Source organism: Terrapene carolina, unplaced genomic scaffold (assembly GCF_002925995.2).
Source record: "Terrapene carolina triunguis isolate 2854851 unplaced genomic scaffold, T_m_triunguis-2.0 Scaffold21, whole genome shotgun sequence".
Lineage (NCBI taxonomy): Eukaryota > Metazoa > Chordata > Testudines > Emydidae > Terrapene > Terrapene triunguis.
The window spans coordinates 5,511,995-5,535,846 of NW_020664372.1; the positions used below are offsets into that span (position 1 = coordinate 5,511,995).

General features: G+C 43.4%; 1 protein-coding gene across 1 annotated transcript in view; it reads right to left on the bottom strand.

The window, feature by feature from the left end:
* Positions 1–23,852, bottom strand: part of MYCBP2 (MYC binding protein 2) — a 407,094-nt gene that overhangs the window by 212,270 nt on the left and 170,972 nt on the right. The window contains exons 28-29 of the mRNA XM_026662219.1: positions 13,373–13,507; positions 13,205–13,288 (exon numbers count right to left, since the gene is read on the bottom strand). Coding sequence (XP_026518004.1) covers positions 13,205–13,288; positions 13,373–13,507 — 219 coding nt within the window. The remainder of the gene's footprint in view (positions 1–13,204; positions 13,289–13,372; positions 13,508–23,852) is intronic.

Genomic DNA, 23,852 nt, shown 5'->3' on the forward strand with positions numbered 1-23,852 from the left:
GTCTGGTCACTCAATGACAGACCTGCGAGTGGCAATTTTGCAACAGAAAAGCTTCAAAAACAGACTCCAAAGAGAGACTGCTGAGCTTGAATTGATATGCAAACTAGATACAATCAACTTAGGCTTGAATAGAGACTGGGAATGGCTGAGCCATTACAAACATTGAATCTATCTCCCCATGTAAGTATTCTCACACTTCTTATCAAACTGTCTGTACTGGGCTATCTTGATTATCACTTCAAAAGTTTTTTTTCCTCTTACTTAATTGGCCTCTCAGAGGTGGTAAGACAACTCCCACCTTTTCATGCTCTCTGTATGTGTATATATATATCTCCTCAATATATGTTCCATTCTATGCATCCGAAGAAGTGGGCTGTAGCCCACGAAAGCTTATGCTCAAATAAATTTGTTAGTCTCTAAGGTGCCACAAGTACTCCTGTTCCATTAACTCAGTGACCTAAAGATAATAATTTTAGTGTTTAATGACCTAAAGACCCTTCCCTTAAGCTGCCAAGCACCGTTTTCCAGGATATTTGGAGAAGATTAAATTATTTGCGTAAATGGGGAAAAATGCACCTTACTAGTGCTTCCTATATAGTTTCAGGTTTGTACCAGAAAGCCCAGTGAAGCATGTCCAAGGAGAGTGATATTTTCACTTATGGGATGGAGAAGTAACTATCTAAAGAGGCCTCAGGAAAATGGCTTCTTGATCAAGATGTGCAAAATTAGAACCAGTATGGGGTAGTCCTTCACGGACTTCCTGGAAACACAAGGAGTCATAGAAGGGAGAGGTGTATATATAAGAAAGCAATTTCCCATGCTTGACTGGAAAACAGGATAAGAACTTCTGACGTTTTGACAGGAGGGAAAGTCAAAGAAATGCTGTTGAGAAGTGGTATTTGATGGCTCCCCCAGTCTACAAAAGTGTTTTAGTCCTTACTATTTAGCTGAATCAAAGTTATGGGATTCTACATGAAAAATTATTTATAATGGCCTTGGCTTCCCCTCCTTCCCTGACCATGCTGGCAATGTACAGTCATCCAGTTTAACCCCAATCACGATGGACTTGCTAAAAAGGCAAGGAAAAAGAAAATGGCAAATTTAAAGTTCAACGACTTTAGGCTCTTAAAGGCTGATACAGAAAAAAAAATTCTTAAGGCCACTTGTTCTCATAGGAAGTTTTCTGCATCTGGTATCCCACACAGGAAAGCAATTTTTGAGTTACTAGAGTTCTTGGTTTTATGTTACCCCACAACCTGCACTTTGGACGCATGCCCTTCCCACTGCTGAAGAGTGGGGTCCATTGTTGGTTGAGCTTGTCAATTCCTCCTGTGCAGAGGGCAGGTTGCCAGCTTCCCTTTAGGAAGCTACTGTACAATCTTTACTCAAGAAACCAAACACTGGACACTGACAACCAACCAACTACTGGCAAGCATCAAACCTATTTCTAGCTAAAATTATTATAGTGAAATAACTGAGTATTTAGCTGCCTTCGAACTCCATGATCTTTGTCAATCTGGATACCTATTTGGATAAGGTACAGAGACAAAGTTGGTTGTATTGCTAGATCTCCTAGTCACACAAAGATCAGGTGTCCAGGAAAAAGTTATTAAATTTATCAAAAACAACAAGGAGTCCTTGTGGCACCTTAGAGACTAACAAATTTCTTTGGGCATAAGCTTTCGTGGGCTAGAACCCACTTCATCAGATGCATGGAGTGGAAAATACAGGAGCAGGTATAAATACATGAAAAGATGTGAGTTGCCTTACCAAGTGTGAGGTCAGTCTAACGAGACAATTCAATTGACAGCAGGATACCAAGGGAGGGAAAATAACTTTTGAAGTGGTAATGAGAGTGGCCCATTTCAGACAGTTGACAAGAAGGTGTGAGTAACAGTAGGGGGAAATCAGTATTGGGGAAATTAGGTTTAGGTTTTGTAATGACCCAACCACTCCCAGTCTTTATTCAAACTAATCTGATGGTATCCCATTTGCAAATTAATTCCAGTTGTGTAGTTTCACGTTGGAGTCTGTTTTTGAAGGGTTTTTTTGTTGAAGAATTGCCACTTTTAGGTCTGTTATTGAGTGACCAGGGAGATTGAAGTGTTCTCCTACTGGTTTTTGAATGTTATGATTCCTAATGTCAGATGTGTCCATTTATTCTTTTGCGTAGAGACTGTCTGGTTTGGCCAATGTACATGGCAGAGGGGTGTTGCTGGCACATGATGGCATACACCACATTGGTAGATGTGCAGGTGAACGAGCCCCTGATGGTGTGGCTGATGTGGTTAGGTCCTATGATGGTGTCTCTTGAATAGATATGTGGACAGAGTTGGCACCGGGATTTGTTGCAGGGTTTGGTTCCTGGATTGGAGTTTTTGTTGTGTGGTGTGTAGTTGCTGGTGAGTATTTGCTTCAGGTTGGGGGGCTGTTGCAACTCACATCTTTTCATGTATTCATACCTGCTCCTGTATTTTCCACTCCATGCATCTGATGAAGTGGGTTCTAGCCCACGAAAGCTTATGCCCAAATAAATTTGCTAGTCTCTAAGGTGCCACAAGGACTCCTGTTTGTTTTTGCTGATATAGACTAACACGGCTACCATTCTGAAACCATTAAATTTATCGTCTGTCTTTGTTACGATGATCATGAGGTACTGCAGCAAGAATGGACAGGGCTGCTTGGAGAGGTACTGCAGCAAGAATGGACAGGGCTGCTTTCTTTGTGAGCAATCCTACCGGTTAGTCCATTTCTCTTCTGCCCTGAGGACTCATGTGGGGTTCCACATAATTCCATCTTGTCTCCTCACTTGCTCAAGGTGTTTATGGAGTCATTGGGTGAGTTAGTGAGGAAGCATGGTGAAACCATACACAATATCTCCATCACTTCTGATCTGGTTAATGAAGTTTAATGTCTTACAGTGAGACAGGGCATGGGTTAAGGCTAGTTATCTGAGGCTCAATCACTAAAGATGGAAGTGATATTGGAGGGAAGAAACCAGAAAATATAGCAACAATTGTATTTGTACTGCTGCCCACCTGCTACCCTGGTTGCAATTTGGGGTCCAATTACATACCCACTATCTAACTGATAATCATGTACCGGCAGTACCTTTATATGAAAAGGAGGTTGCCGCCTTTTTTGGATGCAGAAATTGGTATAATCAACTATGCCTTGGTGAAATTTGGTTGCTCAATATATTTTACTTGGGGCTATATGTTAAATTCATTTAGTGATTCCTGTTAGCGCAGAATGTGGTGGTTCACTTGTCAAATGGTGTTTATCAGTGGGAGCAAATTACACCAGTGTTCCAAAGCTTGAGCTGGCTATCTGAATTTCCAGATGATATTTAAGATGTTGTTTTTGACATGTAAGGCCTTAAATGGCTTAGGATCTATCTGAGAGACCACCTCTTTCCCAAAGGCATATTGCCACAGTTGCAACCAGTAGAGGCATCGGAATTGGACCTCTACTGGTTTATGAGAGGAGGGCTGCCAGCACTGTATTATCTGTGAAAGCCCCTCTCTCCACTCTGGATTTACTCCCCTTTACTCGCACCACTCAGTCCAAAATAAATCCAATCTGTTGACCTACACGATGTACTGCAAAGCCCACGTTACTAAGCAGAGCAGGGCAAAAAAAAAAAAATGCTGGTATTTATAGACAGGGTGAACTAATCTGACTCCATTTGGTTATTTTCCACTTATCTCCTGACCCAGAACAAATGGGCACTGCTGGTGTTATTAAGAATGAATTCCTAATGTAATGCTTCTTCATTTGTAAGCTTTTGTACATCCAGTCTGCCTGGTAGAAGGTTTTAATTTGTAATTGCCCGTGCATGCAAGTGCTGGCCTTTGAAATATTTCAGAAACCAGCTTTTTAATTCAGTGGCATTTATGCATAGGGTAGCATTAGTGTTAGAGCAGAGGTGGGCAAACTGAGGCCCACGGGACCGTTCTGCCCGGCCCTGGAGCTCCCGGCAGGGGAGGCTATCCCCCACCCTCTCCCTTGCTATCCCCCCTCCCCCGCAGCCTCAGCTTACCGTGCCGCCAGCACTCTGGGAGGCGGAGCTGCAAGCTCCTGCCGGGCAGCACAGCTGCAAGAGCCGCCGGCCTGCCCCGGTGTTCTAGACTGCGCGGCAGCATGGCTGGCTCCAGCCGGGCGGCGCGGCTGCCAGTCCTGGTGCTCTGAGCGGCATGGTAACGGGGGGAGGTAGTTGGATAAGGGGCAGGGGGTCCTGGGAGGCAGTCAGGGGACAGGGAGCAAGGGGCGGTTGGATAGAGGGTGGGGTCCTGGGGGGGAAGTTAGGGTCAGGGGACAAGGAGCAGGGGGGGTTGGATGGGTCAGGGGTTCTGAGGGAGGCAGTCAGGGGGTGGGAAGTGGGAGGGGGAAGAGGCCAGGCTGTTTGGGGAGGCACAGCCTTCCCTACCCGGCCCTCTATACAGTTTCGGAGCCCCGATGTGGCCCTCAGGCCAAAAAGTTTGCCCACCCCTGTGTTAGAGATTACAATACACAGCTTCATATTGCGCTTCCATCAAAGTGTTCACTAAACAAAAATGGCAATTTTGAGAAAAACATATAGATCTAATTTATATCTCATTTAGCACATCTGTAAAAATGAACAATGGCGGTAGTGGTGGCGGTAATTCTAACAATATATTTTGGGAATTTTATCTCTTCAGCGACGTTACAGTATATGATGACATGGAAAATACAAGCCCCTTAAAGCTTACATCAGAGAGAAAAAGATTCTCCATAAACTTTGAAAAATGTGTAATTTGTCAAAAACAAAAGAATGCAAAATTGTCAAAAGCCACCAGTGCTGGACAGAATTCTGTGATGCAGGCAGAAGCCCGGAAAGATTAACTGTACTGGTGGCTACCAAATAAGTTTTCTAGTTTAGATGATGTGCCATAAATACTATCACAGGGGCTGCTTTCAGAAATACACAAGCAAGTCAAATTTAGTGCATATTACTCCTGGGGGAATTCTGCATAGCTGCCCATGCACAGAATTCATGCCGCGGCAGACCTCTTTACTTCCCTGCAGAAAAATGACTGTCTGTCAGGGAAGCAAAGTGAAGTCACAAAAGCAGTCACATGCCCCTCCCCAGCAGTGTGGGCATGGCGTTTCAGGTGCCTGGAGCAACCACCAGAGAGGTAAATCACTGGGGAGGCTGGGGACATCTTGGCCGGTGCTGGGTCAGATCCACCCCTCATCCGCCCATGATGCTCTTTGATCTGATTCCATCTATTTTCTTTCTTTGGTTCAGTACAAAAGTGACACGTTACTCGTGAGGGAATTCTGCGCCAAAAATATAAAATGCCAGGTGTTTCAGAGGGAATTAATAGAACAGGCAATCATCAAGTGATCCCCGTCGTCCACTCCCAGATTCTTGCAATCAGAGGCTAAGGACATCCAGAGCATGGGGCTGCATCTTTACCCATACCTAATAACCATTGATGAACCTTTCTTCCAGGAACTTATCTAGTTATTTTTTGAACCCAGTTATAGCTTTGGCCTTCACAACATCCCCTGACAAGGAGTTCCACAGGATGACCGTGCATTGTGTGAAGGACTTTGTTTTGTTTTAAACCTGCTGCCTATTAATTTCACTGGGTGACCCCTGATTCTTGTGTCATCATAGAATATCAGGGTTGGAAGGGACCTCAGGAGGTCATCTAGTCCAACCCCTGCTCAAACCAGGACCAACCACCAACTAAATCATCCCAGCCAGGGCTTTGTCAAGCCTGACCTTAAAAACCTTTAAGGAAGGAGATTCCACCACCTCCCTAGGTAACCCATTCCAGTGCTTCACTCCCCCACCCCGTGAAAAAGTTTTTCCTAATATCCAACCTAAACCTCCCCCACTGCAGCCTGAGACCATTACTCCTTGTTCTCTTATCTGCTACCACTGAGAACAGTCTAGATCCATCCTCTTTGGAACCCCCTCCCCCCCCTTCAGGTAGTTGAAAGCAGCTATCAAATCCCCCCTCATTCTTCTCTTCTGAAGACTACATAAACCCAGTTCCCTCAGCTGCAACTCATAAGTCATGTGCTCCAGCCCCCTAATCATTTTTGTTACCCTCCGCTGGACTCTTTCCAATTTTTCCATATTCTTCTTGTAGTGTGGGGCCCAAAACTGGACACACTACTCCAGATGAGGCCTCACCAATGCTGAATAGTGGGCAATGATCACATCCCTCAATCTTCTGTCAATGCTCCTACTTATACAGCCCAAAATGTGGTTAGCCTTCTTGGCAACAAGGGCACACTGTTGACTCATATCCAGCTTCTTGTCCACTGTAACCCCTAGGTCCTTTTCTGCAGAATTGCTGCCCACTCACTCGGTCCCTAGTCTGTAGCAGTGCATGGGATTCTTCCGTCCTAAGTGCAGGACTCTGCACTTGCCCTTGTTGAACCTCATCAGATTTCTTTTGGCCCAATCCTCTAATTTGTCTAGGTCCCTCTGTATCCTATCCCTACCCTCCAGTGTATCTACCACTCCTCCCAGTTTAGTGTCATCTGCAAACTTGCTGAGGGTGCAATCCATGCCATCCTCCAGATCACTAATGAAGATATTGAACAAAAACGGCCCCAAGACTCACCCTTGGGGCACTCCGCTTGATACCAGCTGCCAACTAGACATGGAGCCATTGATCACTACCTGTTGAGCCCCATGATCTAGCCAGCTTTCTATCCACCTTATAGTCCATTCATCCAGCCCATACTACTTTAACTTGCTGGCAAGAATACTGTGGGAGACCGTATCAAAAGCTTTGCTAAAGTCAAATGTGAAGGAATAAACAACATTTCTTTTTTCACTTTCTCCACAGCAGTCAAGATTTTATAGACCTCTATCATAGGAGTTTGCCCTGTGGTTGACAGCTAAAGAAACATAATTCAGCCAGCAATGAATATCATCCTTCAGAAGACGTTCAAAGGTGGTGTCACTCAGTTGCAGAGTTAATAGCATTTAACAGATCCAAAATTATCACACCACTTGCTACCATGGGTTTTGGTCTTGCAATTTTATTGACATACTACACCTTCATGGATTCTACATCAATTATGAGCATGTGAGTGCTGCAAAAACTGGGGCAGAAAAACTCCAGGGAGGTGTGTTCATTCCAAATGGAATTGTACCACTTCATGCTTGTAGAAATCTAGTCCATGAAGGAAATAACATAGACATCAACATAGAGACTACTGATGGAAAGAATACCTTCCATTCAATGGCTAGATTAATATTTCAAGAACAGTTTTCATACAGTCCTGCATCACAGGAAATATCACTGAAACATGGGAAAGAAAAGTCACTTACTCTCCCAAGGCAATCAGAGTATTTTATGCAGTATGCAGCATTTGAAAAACCTAGAGTATGCCCAGAACCAACTCACCATGAAAAAGTATGAGAGAAAAACTGTTGTCGCCTACCGATGAACACTATCCAAGATCTCTCCTGGTGTCTTTTACGAATTACCACCTTGGGATGTCCTACCAATACCAAATGACATTGATATGGTTCACACTCGGGTGATTCCATTTTAAACTGGTTTCAACCACAAGCTCGCAACAAAGAAGAGCACCTAAACAGCACTTGCATATGCACCTACTGTGGATGCCAAAACAGCTCACATGGCCACGGTCTATATTACAATGCTGAAATGTCAGCAATTCTAGGACAGTACCATGCTGTTCAGACCACGGAGCAGCAGCTGTATGCTGCTGCTTAGCAATTGAAAAAAACTTGGTACCAATATGATTCACCTGGGTGGTTTTCACACCCTGTGCTGCTTTATTGTATATATTGGGAAATTTGGGGGAGATGCAGGATTGCTATATTTTCTTGTTGAGTCTGATGTGTATGCAGCCTGTACTGCAGATCAAACACTTACTGGGAAGCAATTCAACCCATGCTCTGTATGGCTGGACTCTAGCATTTGAGGCCCCAAGTGCTCTGCAACTTTGTTTGTTACATGGTACGATCTGGGAGGGGATACTCGTATAGTTCCAGCATTTGTCTGGCAAATATTGGCTGACACAAAAAATGTACTTGAGTCTGAAGACATTGAGTCCTTACAACAACACGACATTAAAGAGCTTGATGATGCTGTATCTCAGCATATACTAACACAACTAGAGGAACTTTATACATGGTAATATGCCCAGTCTCCAATGTTCAAGTTCTGGGATCAATTTGTCCAGGTTATGCATATACTACTTCTAAATGTCTGTGCAGAGCAAGAGGGTGTTTGGAAACTTCACCTTCACACAGCATGACATGTTGCCATACTTCTTTACAGCAAGCAGGCCCAACTATGACAGGTAGATACCAATCTACATTCCTGATCTGTTAAATCTCCCTGAAGTAGTGCATTCAAAGGCATTGTGTCTTTGAATCTGGGGAAATTGATGTGCATGAGACTCCTGGTTCTTTCAGTGGAATTAAGAGTGACATGGGAACAGAGAAAACTGTCAAAGACTCTAAAAGGTCAGCAGTGGGATTGTAGGACTGACAAGAAAAAGGTCAGCCCTGGTTAGATGGACCCTCACAGACATGTCCTGAGTGAATATGCAAAAACTATGAGAGAAAGAACTGTCCTAACAAGAATTCGTGAAGACAAAATCCACAAACAACTCCTTGCCTCTGTATTCAAGAGGGACGAAGAGCATATTACAAACAAACAATGTCATCAACAATATGACAAACCCATTTGACCCTGTATCACACCCAGAGGTGGTAATCAACATATCTAATGGACAGGATGTAACATCAGATGTACAAGAGGGTCTAGTGAAAATAAATGTTGGTGAAGAACAAATGGAGAGTTTTGTGAGAAATGCACTTGCTTCTGATGAGACACATGGCTTCTTCAGTCCAGTCAAGAAATCTGGCATCAAAACATTTTCTGACATGGTCACAATGAAATTTAAGTCCAACAGGGAGGCACAATCACAGCAGCTATCAATCCAAAAATTGTTTCCCATAGAGCGCTGTCTTCAGCAAGATGCAGAGATGATGTTTCAAAGGCAACTGTTCTTAGTCATCCAATAGGATCCATGCTTCCATGCTGATGGAACAATGATAAGAACAGACAGAGCTGAATTTTGACATCAGCTAGAAGCTTTCAAGCTGAAAGAATCCAGGAGCTAAGAGCATGCAACAAAGAAACCAGTGTACATCAGAGATGCTATGGCTGTCATACAAACAATGGCTGGGAGACAAATTCCACATATTTGATGAATTGGCTCCTAAGTATTTAATGTAGGTCCTAAAAGGATTTGACAAAGCTAATTCTGTAATTGAAGTCTGACTGATATGACAACAATAACTCTGTGAAAAGTGCAGAAAGACAGCACCAGACAAGATCTAAAGTTGGATGGAAGAAATACCAGGTGATTGGTGGATTTCCTATGTCTTCACTGAAAAAGTTTCTAAACGTGGCACCCAACAAGCAGTCACTTGTAAAATTCCGCTGTGAATATATAGTTCACAATGCACCTGAGATTGCAGAACCACACCCAGCAGAAACACTCCTCCTAGCTCGAGGCTTTTTCAATGGTGAAGTAGCAAAGTCCATCATCAGTAAAGGTGCTGAAGAAGCCCAAGACTTGTACAGCATTCAAGAGGTAGTGAACACAAGGATGTTTCTGCATGCTGTACGTGCCAATATGGCTCTTGGGTCTCTTGGTGTCAAATGTACAGTAATTAGGTCAGATGGTACAGATGTTTTGATCCTTGCTCTTCACTACTTTCCACCAATAACCTGGATTGAAATAGGCACCGCTACCAGCACAACTGAAAAGCGTCACTTCATAACCTGCACATGCAATGTGTAATACACTCACTCCTGACTTCTGCAACATACCTCTTGCTATATACACAACAACAGGATGTGACTCTGTCATCCCTATTTGTTATTGGGAAAAATCTGTGTTTAATGTTGTCAAAATAAAAGGAGCTTACCTCTTCACAGATCCTGTCAAATTGGGGGAGAGAGATGGATAAGCTGCAATTTCTGAGGCAAAGAAGTTGGTAGCAGTGCTGTATGACCAGAGCAATTAAGAAAAGGAGACCCATAGAGACCTGACTTGATTGCACCTCAATCTAGCCATCAAAAAGAACAAGTCACTATCCAAACTCCCCCCATGCGAAGACAGTTTTGAAGAGCGTATCAGCAAACGAAGATTTGGATGTCTTTGAGCTGAGGTAAACCAGATATTGGATCACCCTTGCAACATGGATGGAAAAATGTGGATGATGAACTACATCCTGTATTCTTCAAGGGCCTAATGGTACCTTAGCTTCAAAATCTCCTTTTTGCCTGGACCCCTAAGGACACTCGACTGTGCCTGTAGTCACAACAATCCTCCCTGCACAGAACTGTGTACATGCTAAGACAATGAAGACTGTGGTAACCCATGCACTATTGACAGAGTACATAAAAATGATGAACAAGATGATAATGATATTGACTAGAAATGTCACCTTCATTTCAATGATACCTGTACAAATTCATTATTAGATTTTGTTTTACCCTTTAGATTGTTGTGATGCTTTGAGGTCACAAAGAAATCCAATTTTATGTCTTGAAATAATACAGTCATTAAACTAACAGAAACGAATGCAAATATTTCAAAGTGGTTATTTTAACATGTTATGCTGTTGTTTATGTCCGTTTCTATGGTAATAGCACCACTTGACATTTCCACATCACATCTCACCCTCACTGAAAACATAGTAAGTTTTCAAATGATATGCATGTGTGCAGAGAGGGTACATTATGTCAACCAAATCAGTGGTATGCCACTCACCCATATTACTGTACTTTTAAAAGTTGCTTCAAAAGTGCCTAGCACCTGGATAGGTAGATTTTTATTTCTGTAATATAAAGTAAAATATAGAATTAATTGACATTGGAAATACAACTGTCAATTTTACTCTCCAGAAATATTACTCTCTCTATATATAGGTATCCATCTGAATCTTGAAACTTTGCTGGAAATTTCTCTTTCCTGTAAGGATAGAGAGCGAGCTTCTTCAATCTTGGCTTTCAGCCTTGATATTTTGTTGTTTTAAGCTTCCTAGGCTTTTTTTTTTTATTCTTTAAAGGTAGATCAATGTGTCTGAGCTTTGCCTTACACTTTCTCTCTTCTGAGGCAAAAAGTGGATCTGAAATGAGGGGAGGAGAGGTTTACTGAATGAATAATGAAATGGAAAAAGGCTCGGAAAGAGATGCAAGGCCTTCTGAAAGAGGAGATAACCAGGAAAATTACAGGCTAACAAAAGCTCTCCTGGCTAGCAAGTTCACTGAATGGAGCATTTCATGTAACATTTCAAAAAGAAAGCATTGCAGTAAGAAAATAAGGAGAGGAGTAGACTGAGGACTCCGAGGAGACTCAAAACAAGAGGGAAGGGAGATCTGGAGTCCTTTGAGTTTGCGAAAGGGGGCTTGGAAACCTCCAAGGCTAGGAGAAGGGCTGGGCCTCAAAACAGAAAGCCCAAAATGATGTGATTAGGAAGAGGAGAAAATATAACACAGGGAACACTTAAGAGAATATCAACCAAAGAAAATTATTCAGTGCTGCCTCAATATCTTTTTAAAGTTTGACAGCCCTTCCCAGCACTGTGAATCTAGAGTAGCAGCTGACCCGAGGGACTATATTACATCCTAAGAAAGTTACACAAATGGAAAATTCTCTTTTGCAGAGGACAGTGCAGTGCATAGCTGATGAGGCTAATTTAAAAAAAACAAACCTGTCTTTACTTCAGCGATATCTTTGTGAATTGCAAACTTTTCACTCGTTTGCTAGTTTTAAATGAACTAACTGAACATGTATGTAAACTGAATTGGTCACATTCATTTGACCTTTCAGGGAACAAGAGAGATTGGAATCAAAGTAAAATAGTAGGCAAGATTCACACAACCACAAAAACCCTAAAGCTACTTCTACAGTACAGCTTATGTCAGCATGACTTATGTCGTTCAGAGGTGTGAACAAACCTCCCCACAAGAAACGTAAGTTATACCGACATAAGTGATCATGTGCACAGTGCTATGATGGCAGGAGAAGCTCTCCTGCCAACATAGCTTCTGCCATTTGCAGAGGTGGTTTTATTATGCTGATGGAAGACCTCTCCCATCAGCATAGAGCGTCTTCACTAGATGCACTGCAGCAGTGCAGCTGCGTCAGTGCAGCTTCACTGCTGTACATGCAGACATGCCCTAAGCAACATTTTTGTAGCCCATATTTCATTTTTTATCCCTACCACACTTTAAGGTGTTAATTCACTCACACCAAGGAAATCCCCAAACAACACTCTGATCTTAGCTAACATTGTTGTATGCACAAAGTGAAAAGCAACAGTCAATAAAACTCCCAATTAAGCAATATTTTCCTGTCATGCATATTTACTGTTTGTTTTGTGGTAGCACTTAGAGGTACCAATTAGGATCAGGGCACAAGTCTGAAAGACACTGAAAAAAATCCAGAGTGGCTTACTGTTTGTGAGAGTGGCTTAAGCTTTACTGACAACTCTTGTTGTCTACTGGCCATTGAATGTGTGCCAAGAAATCCAAAACTCTCAGAATCAAATGCAAAGTCTTATGATTGAGGCCTAAAATACTTACAGCTGAAGCTCTGTGAACCTCAGAACAAAATGGTGATAAATTGCAGTATCTGCTGTTTGCCCAGAAGCTTTAAACCCAACTACATGCCAATTACGTACAAAAATACATAGTCAAGGCCTGTGTAAGCACCATTTGGGTATTTTCTCTAAGAAGCACTGCAGTACGAAATTATGTATGGTAGTTTTTGAGAAACAGCCTACAGCAATAAGCCTGCCAAATCATTTAAGACCTCCAATCTGTCACAAAAATACACTGTTTTAGGGGAAAAGACCAATATTCACAAAACTAGCAGCTAAACTAAGGATAAAATATTGCGAACATTTTAATCCAAAATCTCAATACTTAACACACCACCACAACCTTTTAAAACCAGATGGAAATAACTTTTGGTATGACACATACTTTTCTGTATGTCTTTTCAGCTATAACTTAATTTTCCCACAAGTTTTCAAACATCAGTTTCCTAACCCAGTAAAATGGCCCTAACATGCACTGTAGGCTTATCTTTACAGTACTTCCATAAAAAAAGAGATTCCACAACATGACCCAAAAATGGATGAAAATATTACCTGTATAATAACTGAGGGATCTGTCCTGCATTAACATCTGTACCATTATTTGATTTCTTGGAACTCTTAAACTGGAAAACAACGCTGAAAGAAAAAAGCAACTTTCGTTCAAGTAATATTAGATGCTTTCTTTCATACAAATATATAAGAGACACAAAAATAAATTACCCATCATCTGTTGTAATAGAGGCCTGTCCGTGAGATCCACAATCACTGCTAGGGCCTGACACTCGTGCCCAGGCTACATACCACCAGCCAGCTTGCAAGAGAACTGGTTCATCAAACATCATTGCGTATTTTTCTCTGACAGAAGCAAAGTTTGAAAAAAAAGTCTGCATTAATTTACAAATTAAATTATATGAAATTCAACGATCAACTTGAAAAAAGACAATCCAAAGTAAATATCCTAAACCCAAATGAACCAGAAGGATGATAACAATATGAAATATCTACCTATTTCCACTCTCAACTTTACACTACTATGCATTGTGCTGGCGGTGTGTGGAGTGTGGTTGTTTTTTTTGTTTGTTTTTGTTTATTTTTTTCAGAAAGCCAGGACATCCAGTGATCCACTAAACTAAACTAAACTTGGAATTGTTCTTAAATATAGCCGATGTCCTGAAAATCAACTACAGATTTAAAATGCTGGATAGGCTAATGAATGCAGTTAGTTTAACAAAACACAGACTATTAACATTATTTGCAATAATGCATAGTAAAGAACATGGCCAATGCACATTTTTACTACAGCTTTACAGCATTTCAGGGAAACAGGTCTTTTTATAAAGAATTTCAGGATATCACACAAATTCTAAGGAATATGTTAATATAAATATACTCACATGAAAGGAAATAAGACCATTACATGAAAGGATGTCAAGATACACAAATACGGAATACACAGAAAATATGTACAAGTTAAAATCCTGGTCCCATTTAATTCTGATGATTGGATTAATAGTGAATACAGTGGACTTCAATGGGACTAGAATTTCATAGAATCATAGAATCTCAGGGTTGGAAGGGACCTCAGGAGATCATCTAGTCCAACCCGCTGCTCAAAGCAGGACCAATCCCCAGACAGATTTTTGCCCCAGATCCCTAAATGGCCCCCTCAAGGATTGAACTCACAACCCTGAGTTTAGCAGGCCAATACTAAAACCACTAAGCTATCTCTCCCCCCATGAATAACTAATTAACCTTTTTAAAGGCATCTTCTAACCTTAGAAAACAACCTTAGAAATGTGAACTAAATGTAGCCCTGCTGCTGTGACAGGTGGTAAGAGAGAAGGTGTTACAAATTTGGGCCTGTTAGAGGACCTTTTCTCACTCTACCTCAGTTCAGCAGATGAGTGAGTGAAGAAGCCCCTGCAATGACACCTGTTGAATCCTCTGAGCTCCTGACTCCTCCTTGATTCCCCCTACCTTATGCATATAGGGACTAAGGAATGATGATCAGCAGTTCATCCAGGCTTCCCACTCTCCTGGACCAAAACATGGTTCTTCTTCATCTCCTGGCTGGCTGAGGCCAGGCCCAGAGTATTTTGACAATGTGCAGCTTGACAATGGTACTGCTCTAAAGCTGCCAACTGCACTCACCCAGTTCTGGAAGTCCACTCTCCACGCAGAGAGAGAACAGAAGATATCTGGCTCCTTACCTGGACCCTTCCTAGACAAAGGAGAGGGACAGAACCCCCAGTCCCTCCACAATCTAGGGGATGGATGCAATGTTGCAAATGAAGCAGAGGTGAAACACCTGTTATGAGAGGAAGAACTGAGACCTGACTAGGGAAAGACACGAAGAGGCAACCATGTACTATGAGGTGGCCCAACAATGGGCAAAGAGTTGAGACAGCTACACAACTTTAAAGAGACATGACAGTATGGGAACAGATTTAATGGAGCTGTGAAGAGAACTGATGAATTGGGTGAGGGGAAAGAGAAGGAAAAGCAAACTGATAAATCTGATGATGGGGTTAATAGTGTATGAATGAAGTTATGACTGAGTTGGGAATGTTTTTGGAATCAGTTCATGAACTGGTGATTGAGCAGGGATTGACTAAAGACAGCGGATTGAAAAAGAATGGGGATGAGCCAAAGTACTTATGACTTAGTCATGAGGGTATGAAGTAACGAATGAATGGCAGGTTGGTGTAGTTGTTTGATGTGCATGAGAAACAGGTGTGAAGTATGCTGTGGCAGAGCTCCGACCTTGTCCCCGTGGGTCCCGCGCTTCCAGGAGGTTTATGCTAGTCTGAGAGGCTCACTGCGACCCTCCACATAGCCCTTCTCTCTCTAGGGCCAGGGTACAGTCTACTGAACTCTTTTCATCATAAGCCAGCAAGGAAGTTGGTGAGAGAACTCCCACAGTCTCTGTTGTCCCTACGGACTTATTCAAGAACAGTTGAGTCTCCTGTCCTGACAGGGGCCTATTTTTCCTTCCCAGGAGGTGTTTCTGTAGTGGCGGGTTGGGGGGGAACCCAGGCCCGCCCTCTACTCCAGGTTCCGGCCCAGAGACCCTAATGGCAGCAGCTGTTGGCAGCCAACCTTTCACTGCCAGAGTTGCTACATTTCCCTGGGCCACTTCCTCACAGCTCTCCTGCTTCTCTCTCTCAACGCCTTCTTCACCCTTACCTTAGGGCTCCCTTTCCAGTGGTTTCAGGGTGTCTTCATTACCCAGCCCCTCAGCCGGACTTCCTCTCCTCTGGCTCCCTGGCTCTCTTTGGCTTGACTGGAGTGAGCCCTTTTATAGTATCAGAGGGGCCTTAAATTAGAGTCAGGTGCTTAACAGCCTCACCTGACTCTACAGGTTAATTAGAGTCAGGTGTTCTCATTAGCCTAACGGCTTCAACTGTCTCTTTGCAGGCTAATTGGAGTCATGTGTCCACCTTACAATGGAGCAGCCCCTGCCCTGGTCAGTCAGGGAACAGAAAACTTAACCAGTGGCCAGAATATCTGCCTTCTACTACTCTGCTGTACCCAACTGGCCTGGGTCTATCACAATGCACATCTCCAAGAAGTATGGTCCCTATCTATATACCATACATGGGTACACATGAGCGCCATGCGCCCAAGTCTGGAAATTCTAACAAGCAATGTACTTTGGCCTGCACATGCACAGTCGTTCTCCTAGTGCTCCAGACTGAGGGCTGAAGAGGCAGTGTGGGTCGATGCCTCTCCAGTTCCTTTTCTTACTGCAAATCCAATAAGCTCTGAAGCAGAGGGGAAGAAGTACGGGTAGTGGAATACAGGTAGAGGCCACACATCTTGACTAGTTACTGTAAGGTAAGCAACCTCCATTTCTTCAAGTGCAGGTCCCGCTGTGTATGCAATGCATCAGACTGAAGGTGGGTGGAAGGATGTTGTCAGCAAAGATGCTGGAAGTACTGCAGTTCCCACTGCAGCATTTGCAGCAGAGGTCTGAACTAGTACATGTAGTAGAGAGAACCTCAAGCATGGGCCTGGTGCAAGGCCTGATGCCTGAACCTAAGTCAGCATAAGTTATGCTATGAGCAACAGTCAGGCCCTGTCAAAAGCAGGTGCTTGCCTGCAAGCCAGTGTCTAGTACATGAACTCAGCACCAATATTGCTAGCATTGCTAAAACACACTGAATAGGTAAACACATTCCAGCAGGGCAGCACTAGAACAGACCAACCTAGCATACAATAAAATAATTTGACAAAAGTAATGAATAGGGATATTTTATCTGAAACATCACGAGAAAAGTACAAGAGGAGGTAACAAACATGTCATGGAACATGTAAGATGATCCGTAAATCGCTTATCCCAGATTGTTTGTTTCAGTCTATAAAAGTTAGGATATCTCGCTTTAACCCTTCATCTGGCCTAGGGGGCAGTGGAAAGTCCCGCCACTGGCTGAGCTGTCACCACCATGTGTTAGTGTACCTGTAACCATTGAGATAATCTAAAACAACTGGGATACCAGCAAAGTCTGAGGAAGACTGTGCCCAGGTAGAGAAACGTTTCAATTTAGCTCCATAGCAACTCCTGATTGAATCTTTCCTATTTTGATTAAGAATGACTTGGACAGCTGTTGAGCAGGAGTATTCTAGATCTGATGTCCATTCAAACACCAAACCACGAAGTGAACTGGATTTCGATTGGGATGTCAGATTTTGCTGCCTTCCTGAGTAAGGATATTTGGGAAGGGGACGGATCCTGATACGAGGACTGACTGACATTCTCAGAAGGTCTGGGAATGAAAATAGTCTGGGCAGGTTGGGTACTAGGAGAAAGGTCCGTCAAGACAAGGTCAGAGTCATTCTCAAGACCTATGGTAGCAGGGAAGTGGGCAGAAATGCATATCTGAATTGGTCTGTTGTCTATTACAGCAGGAAAACATTGCCCTGAGAGTCATGGCTCATAGCTGCTCTGGAACAATAGAGAGACAGCCCTGCAGACTGCTCTTAGTTCCAGCAAGTTGATGTACTGTCTGGCCTCCTGTGGAGTCTGGTACCTTGTACAGTGTAGTTATTCAGGTAAGCCCCCCAACCCTGGAGGGATGTGTCCATTACTATGGTAGCACTGTGGGTGGGAGCGCTGAAGAGGATGCCTACTCTCACTTGATCCGGGTTCGATTACCAAGCAAGAGAGGCAATGACCCTGGTGGGAACCAGCACTCTGGTGCTCATGTGGTCCTTGTCTGATGAGCAGACAGACAGAAGCCAGGCCTGTAGGGATTGTAGATGAAGCCTGGCAAATGGTGTCACAAGTACATGAGATCATGTGACTCAAGAGAGAAAGGCACACTGACCATAAGTCTTTGGCGAGTAATCCGTGTTATTAGATTGCTCATTAAAACTGAAATCTTTCTGTGGGGAGGAAAGCTCTTGCTGAAAGGGAATCCAGTGTGGCTCTGGAGGTTAAAACGGACTTTTATTTATTCACATAGACACCCAAGGCTGCTAGAAGATGGAATGGGAACAAAGTCATTGATCTGTCCTCAGGGCTGGAACAACCTACTGGGACCCAATTGTCCAATTAGAAGAAAACTGTGCAACTTTGACGTCTCATCTGGGCTGCCACCACAGAGAAAACTTTAGCAAATACTCTGGGTGCTTTTGCCAATCCAAAAAAGAAGGGCTCTGAACTGGAAGTGTTCCTGACCTTTCATGAACCAAAGGAACTTTCTATGGGACAGATGACTATCTACATGAAAACAGGTGTCCTTCAGGTTGAGAGCCACAAACTATATTCCCTCCTGTGGGATTATTGATATTAGTATAACCATCCTGAATTTCAACTTTTGAATAAAGATGTTGCATTTATGAAGGTCCCAAATGGGTCTCTATCCTGTGTCTTTTGGGGGGATTAAGAAATGAGGGGAATAAAAGCCTCTCCACATGATACTGAGGTGGCACTCACTCTATTGCCCTTCGTTGGAAAAGAGAGTCTGCCTCTTGTTGAAGAATCTCTTCATGAGAATCATCCCTGAAGAGGGGCCGGGAAGAAAGTTTGTAGGGAAGGGCAGGAGAAAAATTCAATGGAGTAACCTTGATAGATAATTTCTAAAACCCAACTGTCTGTGGTGACAGAGTCCCAATTGTGGGAGGAAAAAGTGAGATATGGCCCCCAAAGATAAGCGGGGAAGAAGTGGGTGTCATCAGTAATGGCTGGCAGTTCTCAACAGAAGCATCAGAGTGTCCTGGGCAGGTGGCTGGGAATGGGCAAACATCATGGCAGCAGAGGGAACTGAAAAGTGAGGCCTCTGACTTCTCTGTCATTTATGAGGAGTCTCAACTGGACACTGATGACAGAATGTTTGTGGAGGAGGCAGCCTGGTTCATACACCTGCCTGTGGTTTTTTCTCTTCAGGGTCGGAGTACAAATTCCCAGGGAGTAGAGTGTAGGGTCTCATCCGTCTTCTTGTTAAACAAATCTGACTCCTCAAAAAGTAGGTCACTGTATGGTTCTGGACCTCCGCGGGGAACCCTGAAGAGTGAAGCCAAGACTTACGCTTCATAACTACGCCAGTGGCTATGCTTCTAGATGCTGTGTCCGCTGCATACATAGTAGCTTATAAGGATATTTTTTCCCACTGGTTTGGCTTCCTCAATGAAGGATTGAAACTGAACTCTATCCTCAGGGGAAGCTTGTCTTTAAAGTCCAGCAGCCTGGAGTAACTGTTAAAATCGTATTTTGCTAATGAGGCCTGAAAGTTAGCAATATAGAATTGTAGGCTTGCAGAGGAAAAAAACCCCTCTTCCCAAAAGGTCCAACCTCTTTGAGCCCTCGTCAGCTGGGGTGGTCTTCTGATGTTGTGACCTTGGTCTCTTCATGATTGCTTATACCATCAAGGAGTTGGGCACTGGATGAGAGAAAAGAAATTTGGCTCACTTATCAAGGACAAAATATTGTCTCTCAGCACCTCTGGGTGTGGGTGTACAAAGAAACTAGGGTATGCCAGACCACTATGGCTGGCTCCCGGATGGCCTCAGTAACAGGGAGTACACAGGCTGCAACGTTGGAGTTAGAGGTCCTGGACCTCCTCCCATGGGATCTCAAGTTCACTGGCTATCCTCCACAGCAACTCCTAGTACTGTCTATGGAGCAGTGGTGGAGACAGTGAGAATAGAATAACTGCTTCATCCAGAAACAAGGATGAGATTCCAGTCAGTACTTGCAGATATGGATCAATATCCTCCACCTCATACTCTGACAGATGCCAAGCAGGTGAGCTGTGGCGTGACTCAAAGATGGATCCAGGGCAACTGCCATACAGGTCCCATGGGTGCCAGTAGGCTAAAGGAGGGGTTAATTGGCTCAGGGGGACCCTGTGGAAAGCATAATTGCAAGGAGGGAGTCTGGATCTCCTTGATTGTTTCAGGACTGTGACTAGCTGGAACATATGATTTGTCAGTCTGAAAATTGCTCTCTCCCTATTGGAGGGGCAGTCAGTACCAGAGGGCAGACATCTGCCCAAGGGCTGGAGAAGAGATGTCTTCTGTGTCATCAAATAGTTTCATCCTTTGCTGTGGAAATGGCCCTAGGGAGGATGGGCCAAGAAGAGAGGGGACTGAGAGTAAGGAAGGAAGATATCTTCCGGTGAAGTATAGATGTCCAGATGTCTCGGTGTTTGGGGCATTCTGATGAATGGGACCAATGGTTCCAATGTGTCCCAAGAGTTCACAGTTGGGTGATTCTTCAAAGGAAGTGCCTGGTTCTGCACAGAAGTCAGGTCCTGGACTGATATGGTATGTCTACACAGCAACTAGATATCGGCAGCTGGTTTTGCCAGCTAATTCGGGCTCGTGAGGCTCGGGCTCGTGAGGGTCCCAGAACCTGGGCTCCAGCAGTTTACATAGCAATGAAACAGCCCCATAGCCCGAGACTGAGTCAGTGGCATGGGCCAGCCACAGGTTTTTCTTTGCTATGTAGACATATCCTTAAAGCCAGTGGATGTCGATGCCTGAGGGTTTTCAGAGGTCCCAAGCTCTTACGATCCATGAGCAAAGGCTCACCCAACCTGGATGGGATCAGGAAGGGATGCCATCTTTTATGACAAGACTTGGACAGGGATCTGTCCTTGTGATCATGAGAGTGCAGCCTGCTCTCCAGGGAAGCCATTAAATGAGGAGTCCTTGGGCTTAGCAGCAGTAGCCTCCACTCCCAAGCTTGTGCTTGGAGCGGTGCTGCTTAACTGATTAGGGATATGGAACTTCCATATGAGGAGAGATTAATAAGACTGGGACTCTTCAGCTTGGAAAAGACATGACTAAGGGGGGATATGATAGAGGTCTATAAAATCATGACTGGTATGGAGAAAGTAAATAAGGAAGTGTTATTTACTCCTTCTCATAACACAAGAACTAGGGGTCACCAAACGAAATTAATAGGCAGCAGGTTTAAAACCAACAAGAAGTATTTTCCCACACAATGCACAGTCAATCTGTGGGACTCTCTGCCAGGGGATGTTGTGAAGGCCAAGACTATAACAGGGTTAAAAAAAGAACTAGATAAATTCATGGAGGATAGGTTCATCAATGGCTATTAGTCAGGATGGGCAGCGATGGTGTCCCTAGCCTCTGTTTGCCAGAAGCTGGGAATGGGCAACAAAGGATGGATCACTTGATGATTACCCGTTCTGTTCATTCCCTTTGAAGCACCTGGCATTGGCCACTGTTGGAAGACAGGATACTGGGCTAGATGGACCATTGGTCTGACCCAGTATGGCCGTTCTTATGTTCTCGGGACTCTGGGCATTGTCCCCTGTATGGGGAAAGAACTATACCATAAAAGCTAACAAGACTCAGTAAAACTATTTACAACATCTATTTAACACATTATAGACAGAAATCTGGGGAAATCTGTGAACAGAGATTCTGACTCAGGCCATGCAGCGTAAGAAGAAACTGGAGAGGCATAAGTCCCCCACTCCTCTTCTGCCCTTGGTCTGGAGCACAAGAAGAACTACTGCGTAAGTGTGGGCCAAGGGACACTGCTTGTTAGAATTTCCAGACTTGGACCCATCATGTGCATGCAAACCCACATCTGTAATACACATAGGTGCCAGCACTTGAAAAAGAACCCGGACCTCAATCAACTCATCAGTTGCACAAGTACATCTGACAGGAAACTGGGGACCTATGACTCAGACTAGTAGGGGAGACATTATTGTGTGAACTGGTGCTTATGTTAAGTGTGATAGAAAATTTTGCTTGGAGAGCTAAATCTGAATTAAACAGTAGGGCTGTAGGGGTTTCCTTTTTTATTATTATTCTACATCTTTAAGGAAAGTTCCTAGACTATAAAGAAGGGGGAGTTACTTACAATAGATTTTCTTTGAAAATATACATTTTAATGGATTAACAAGCCTTGGAGGAACTCCCATAGGTGTACATTTAAGCAGCTGCACTCAACAAGGAGCAACTAACAATGTCTCCATGAGATGTTCATGTTGTCACACATTCCTTTCAAATGGGAAGTGAAAATACTCCCAAAGTAGCCAATTTGTTGAATAACGTTTAGAAAAACCTCAAGTCCGTTGAGAGGGTGGGACAGGTGAATGGTAAGCAAGAACGTGCTTCTCTAAAGAATATTTAGAAATGGGAATTTATAAACCTACTCTTAAAATACTAATAATGCATGCCCCGTCACAAATCTAAAAAACTAAGATATTATTAAAATGAAAATTTAACAGTTTGCAAAAGATAGAAAGAAACAAACAGGATGAATATTACTTAAACTGTACGATTTGGATACTTTCAAATATATGGAGAAATAAGATACCTCTGAAAAATGCTGAGAGAGCAAGAGAGATACACCGAGAAATAAAATTTTAGGAGGCAGGACAGGTTTGAGCAACTAACACAGAAAAATATTCTGTAACTCTGTTGAGCCAAATTTGGTTTCTTGTCTGAAGGATGAATCAAAGCAACAATATCTTGGTAAAAGTGTGCAAAGACCATGTGGAAGTTTAGCAAATCTCATTAACGGACATTGGTTAGAAAGCTAGCTACTCCAACTGACTTGGAATGACATTCACGGTCTAGGTAAATACATTAAACTGTGAGAAAGGTAGTCAGCCAGTTATTTAGACACGACTCTCCATGAAGAAAGCGAAATCTGAGTCAATATCAAATGAAACAGAAAACTGTGTGTACTTTCGAATAGCTTCAACAGACCCCAGAGAAAAGCCTAGGAACCTTTTCAAATTACATTTATGGAAAAAAACTTCACAACGGGCAAGAGGGTTAAGTGAAAAATATTGGCAGGATAACTGATTGTTCATAGTAGGACAGTCCCTACATTTGGAAAGTATTTAGGAATTAGTAGCTCCCCTCTTATTTGAAGAATATAATGTAAGATTAATTATCTTTTAGACAACCTCATTATCTTGATTTGATGCTATTACTACCCAGTGACTGTTTTTTTTGTTTTTTTTTTTTAAATGGGAAGTGGACTGTTTTAAATCCAGTAAGTATTTCAATAACCCTAGGACAAGTTATAGGAAAGAATCTTGCCTATATTCAGAAAGTTCATGAAATTGAACTTTAAGAAAAGTTGTTTTTCATTCACACTGTCAATAAGTAAGGCAGTCAAAGCAGTTTTTTGTAGATCACTTTCTATTTGCAATTATATGTCCTCCTGGTTACACCCCTTTTTAGGGTGACCAGACGTCCCGATTTTATCGGGACTGTCCCGATATTTACTTGTTTGTCCCGTGTACTGACCGATGTTCGGTCCGGATGCGAATTGTCCCGATATTTTGCCCTCCAGCGCACAGGCAGAGGGGGCTCGCGCCCACCCCGCCCCGACTCCGCTCCCTCCCTCCCCCATTGGATCCCTCTCCAAATTCCCGCCCTTGCCCCGCCCCAGCCCCTCCCCCTCACTGCCCCATTGGATCCCTCCCCAAATCCCCGCCCTGGACCCGCCTCTTCCCCAAGCACGCCGCATTCCTCCTCCTCACCCCTCCCTCCCAGGCTTGCACTAATCAGCTGTATGGCGGCGCAAGCACTGGAGGGAGGGGAGAGAAGCAGGACGCGGCCCCCAGCTCAGGGGAGGTGGAGGCGGAGCGAAGGTGAGCTGGTTCAGCTCTCTAAAACATATTCTTTATCTTTTAATCAAATAGACGCAAAATGTAATGTCTACATTCCCAACGAAAAATAAAAGTAAATGTGTTGGTCT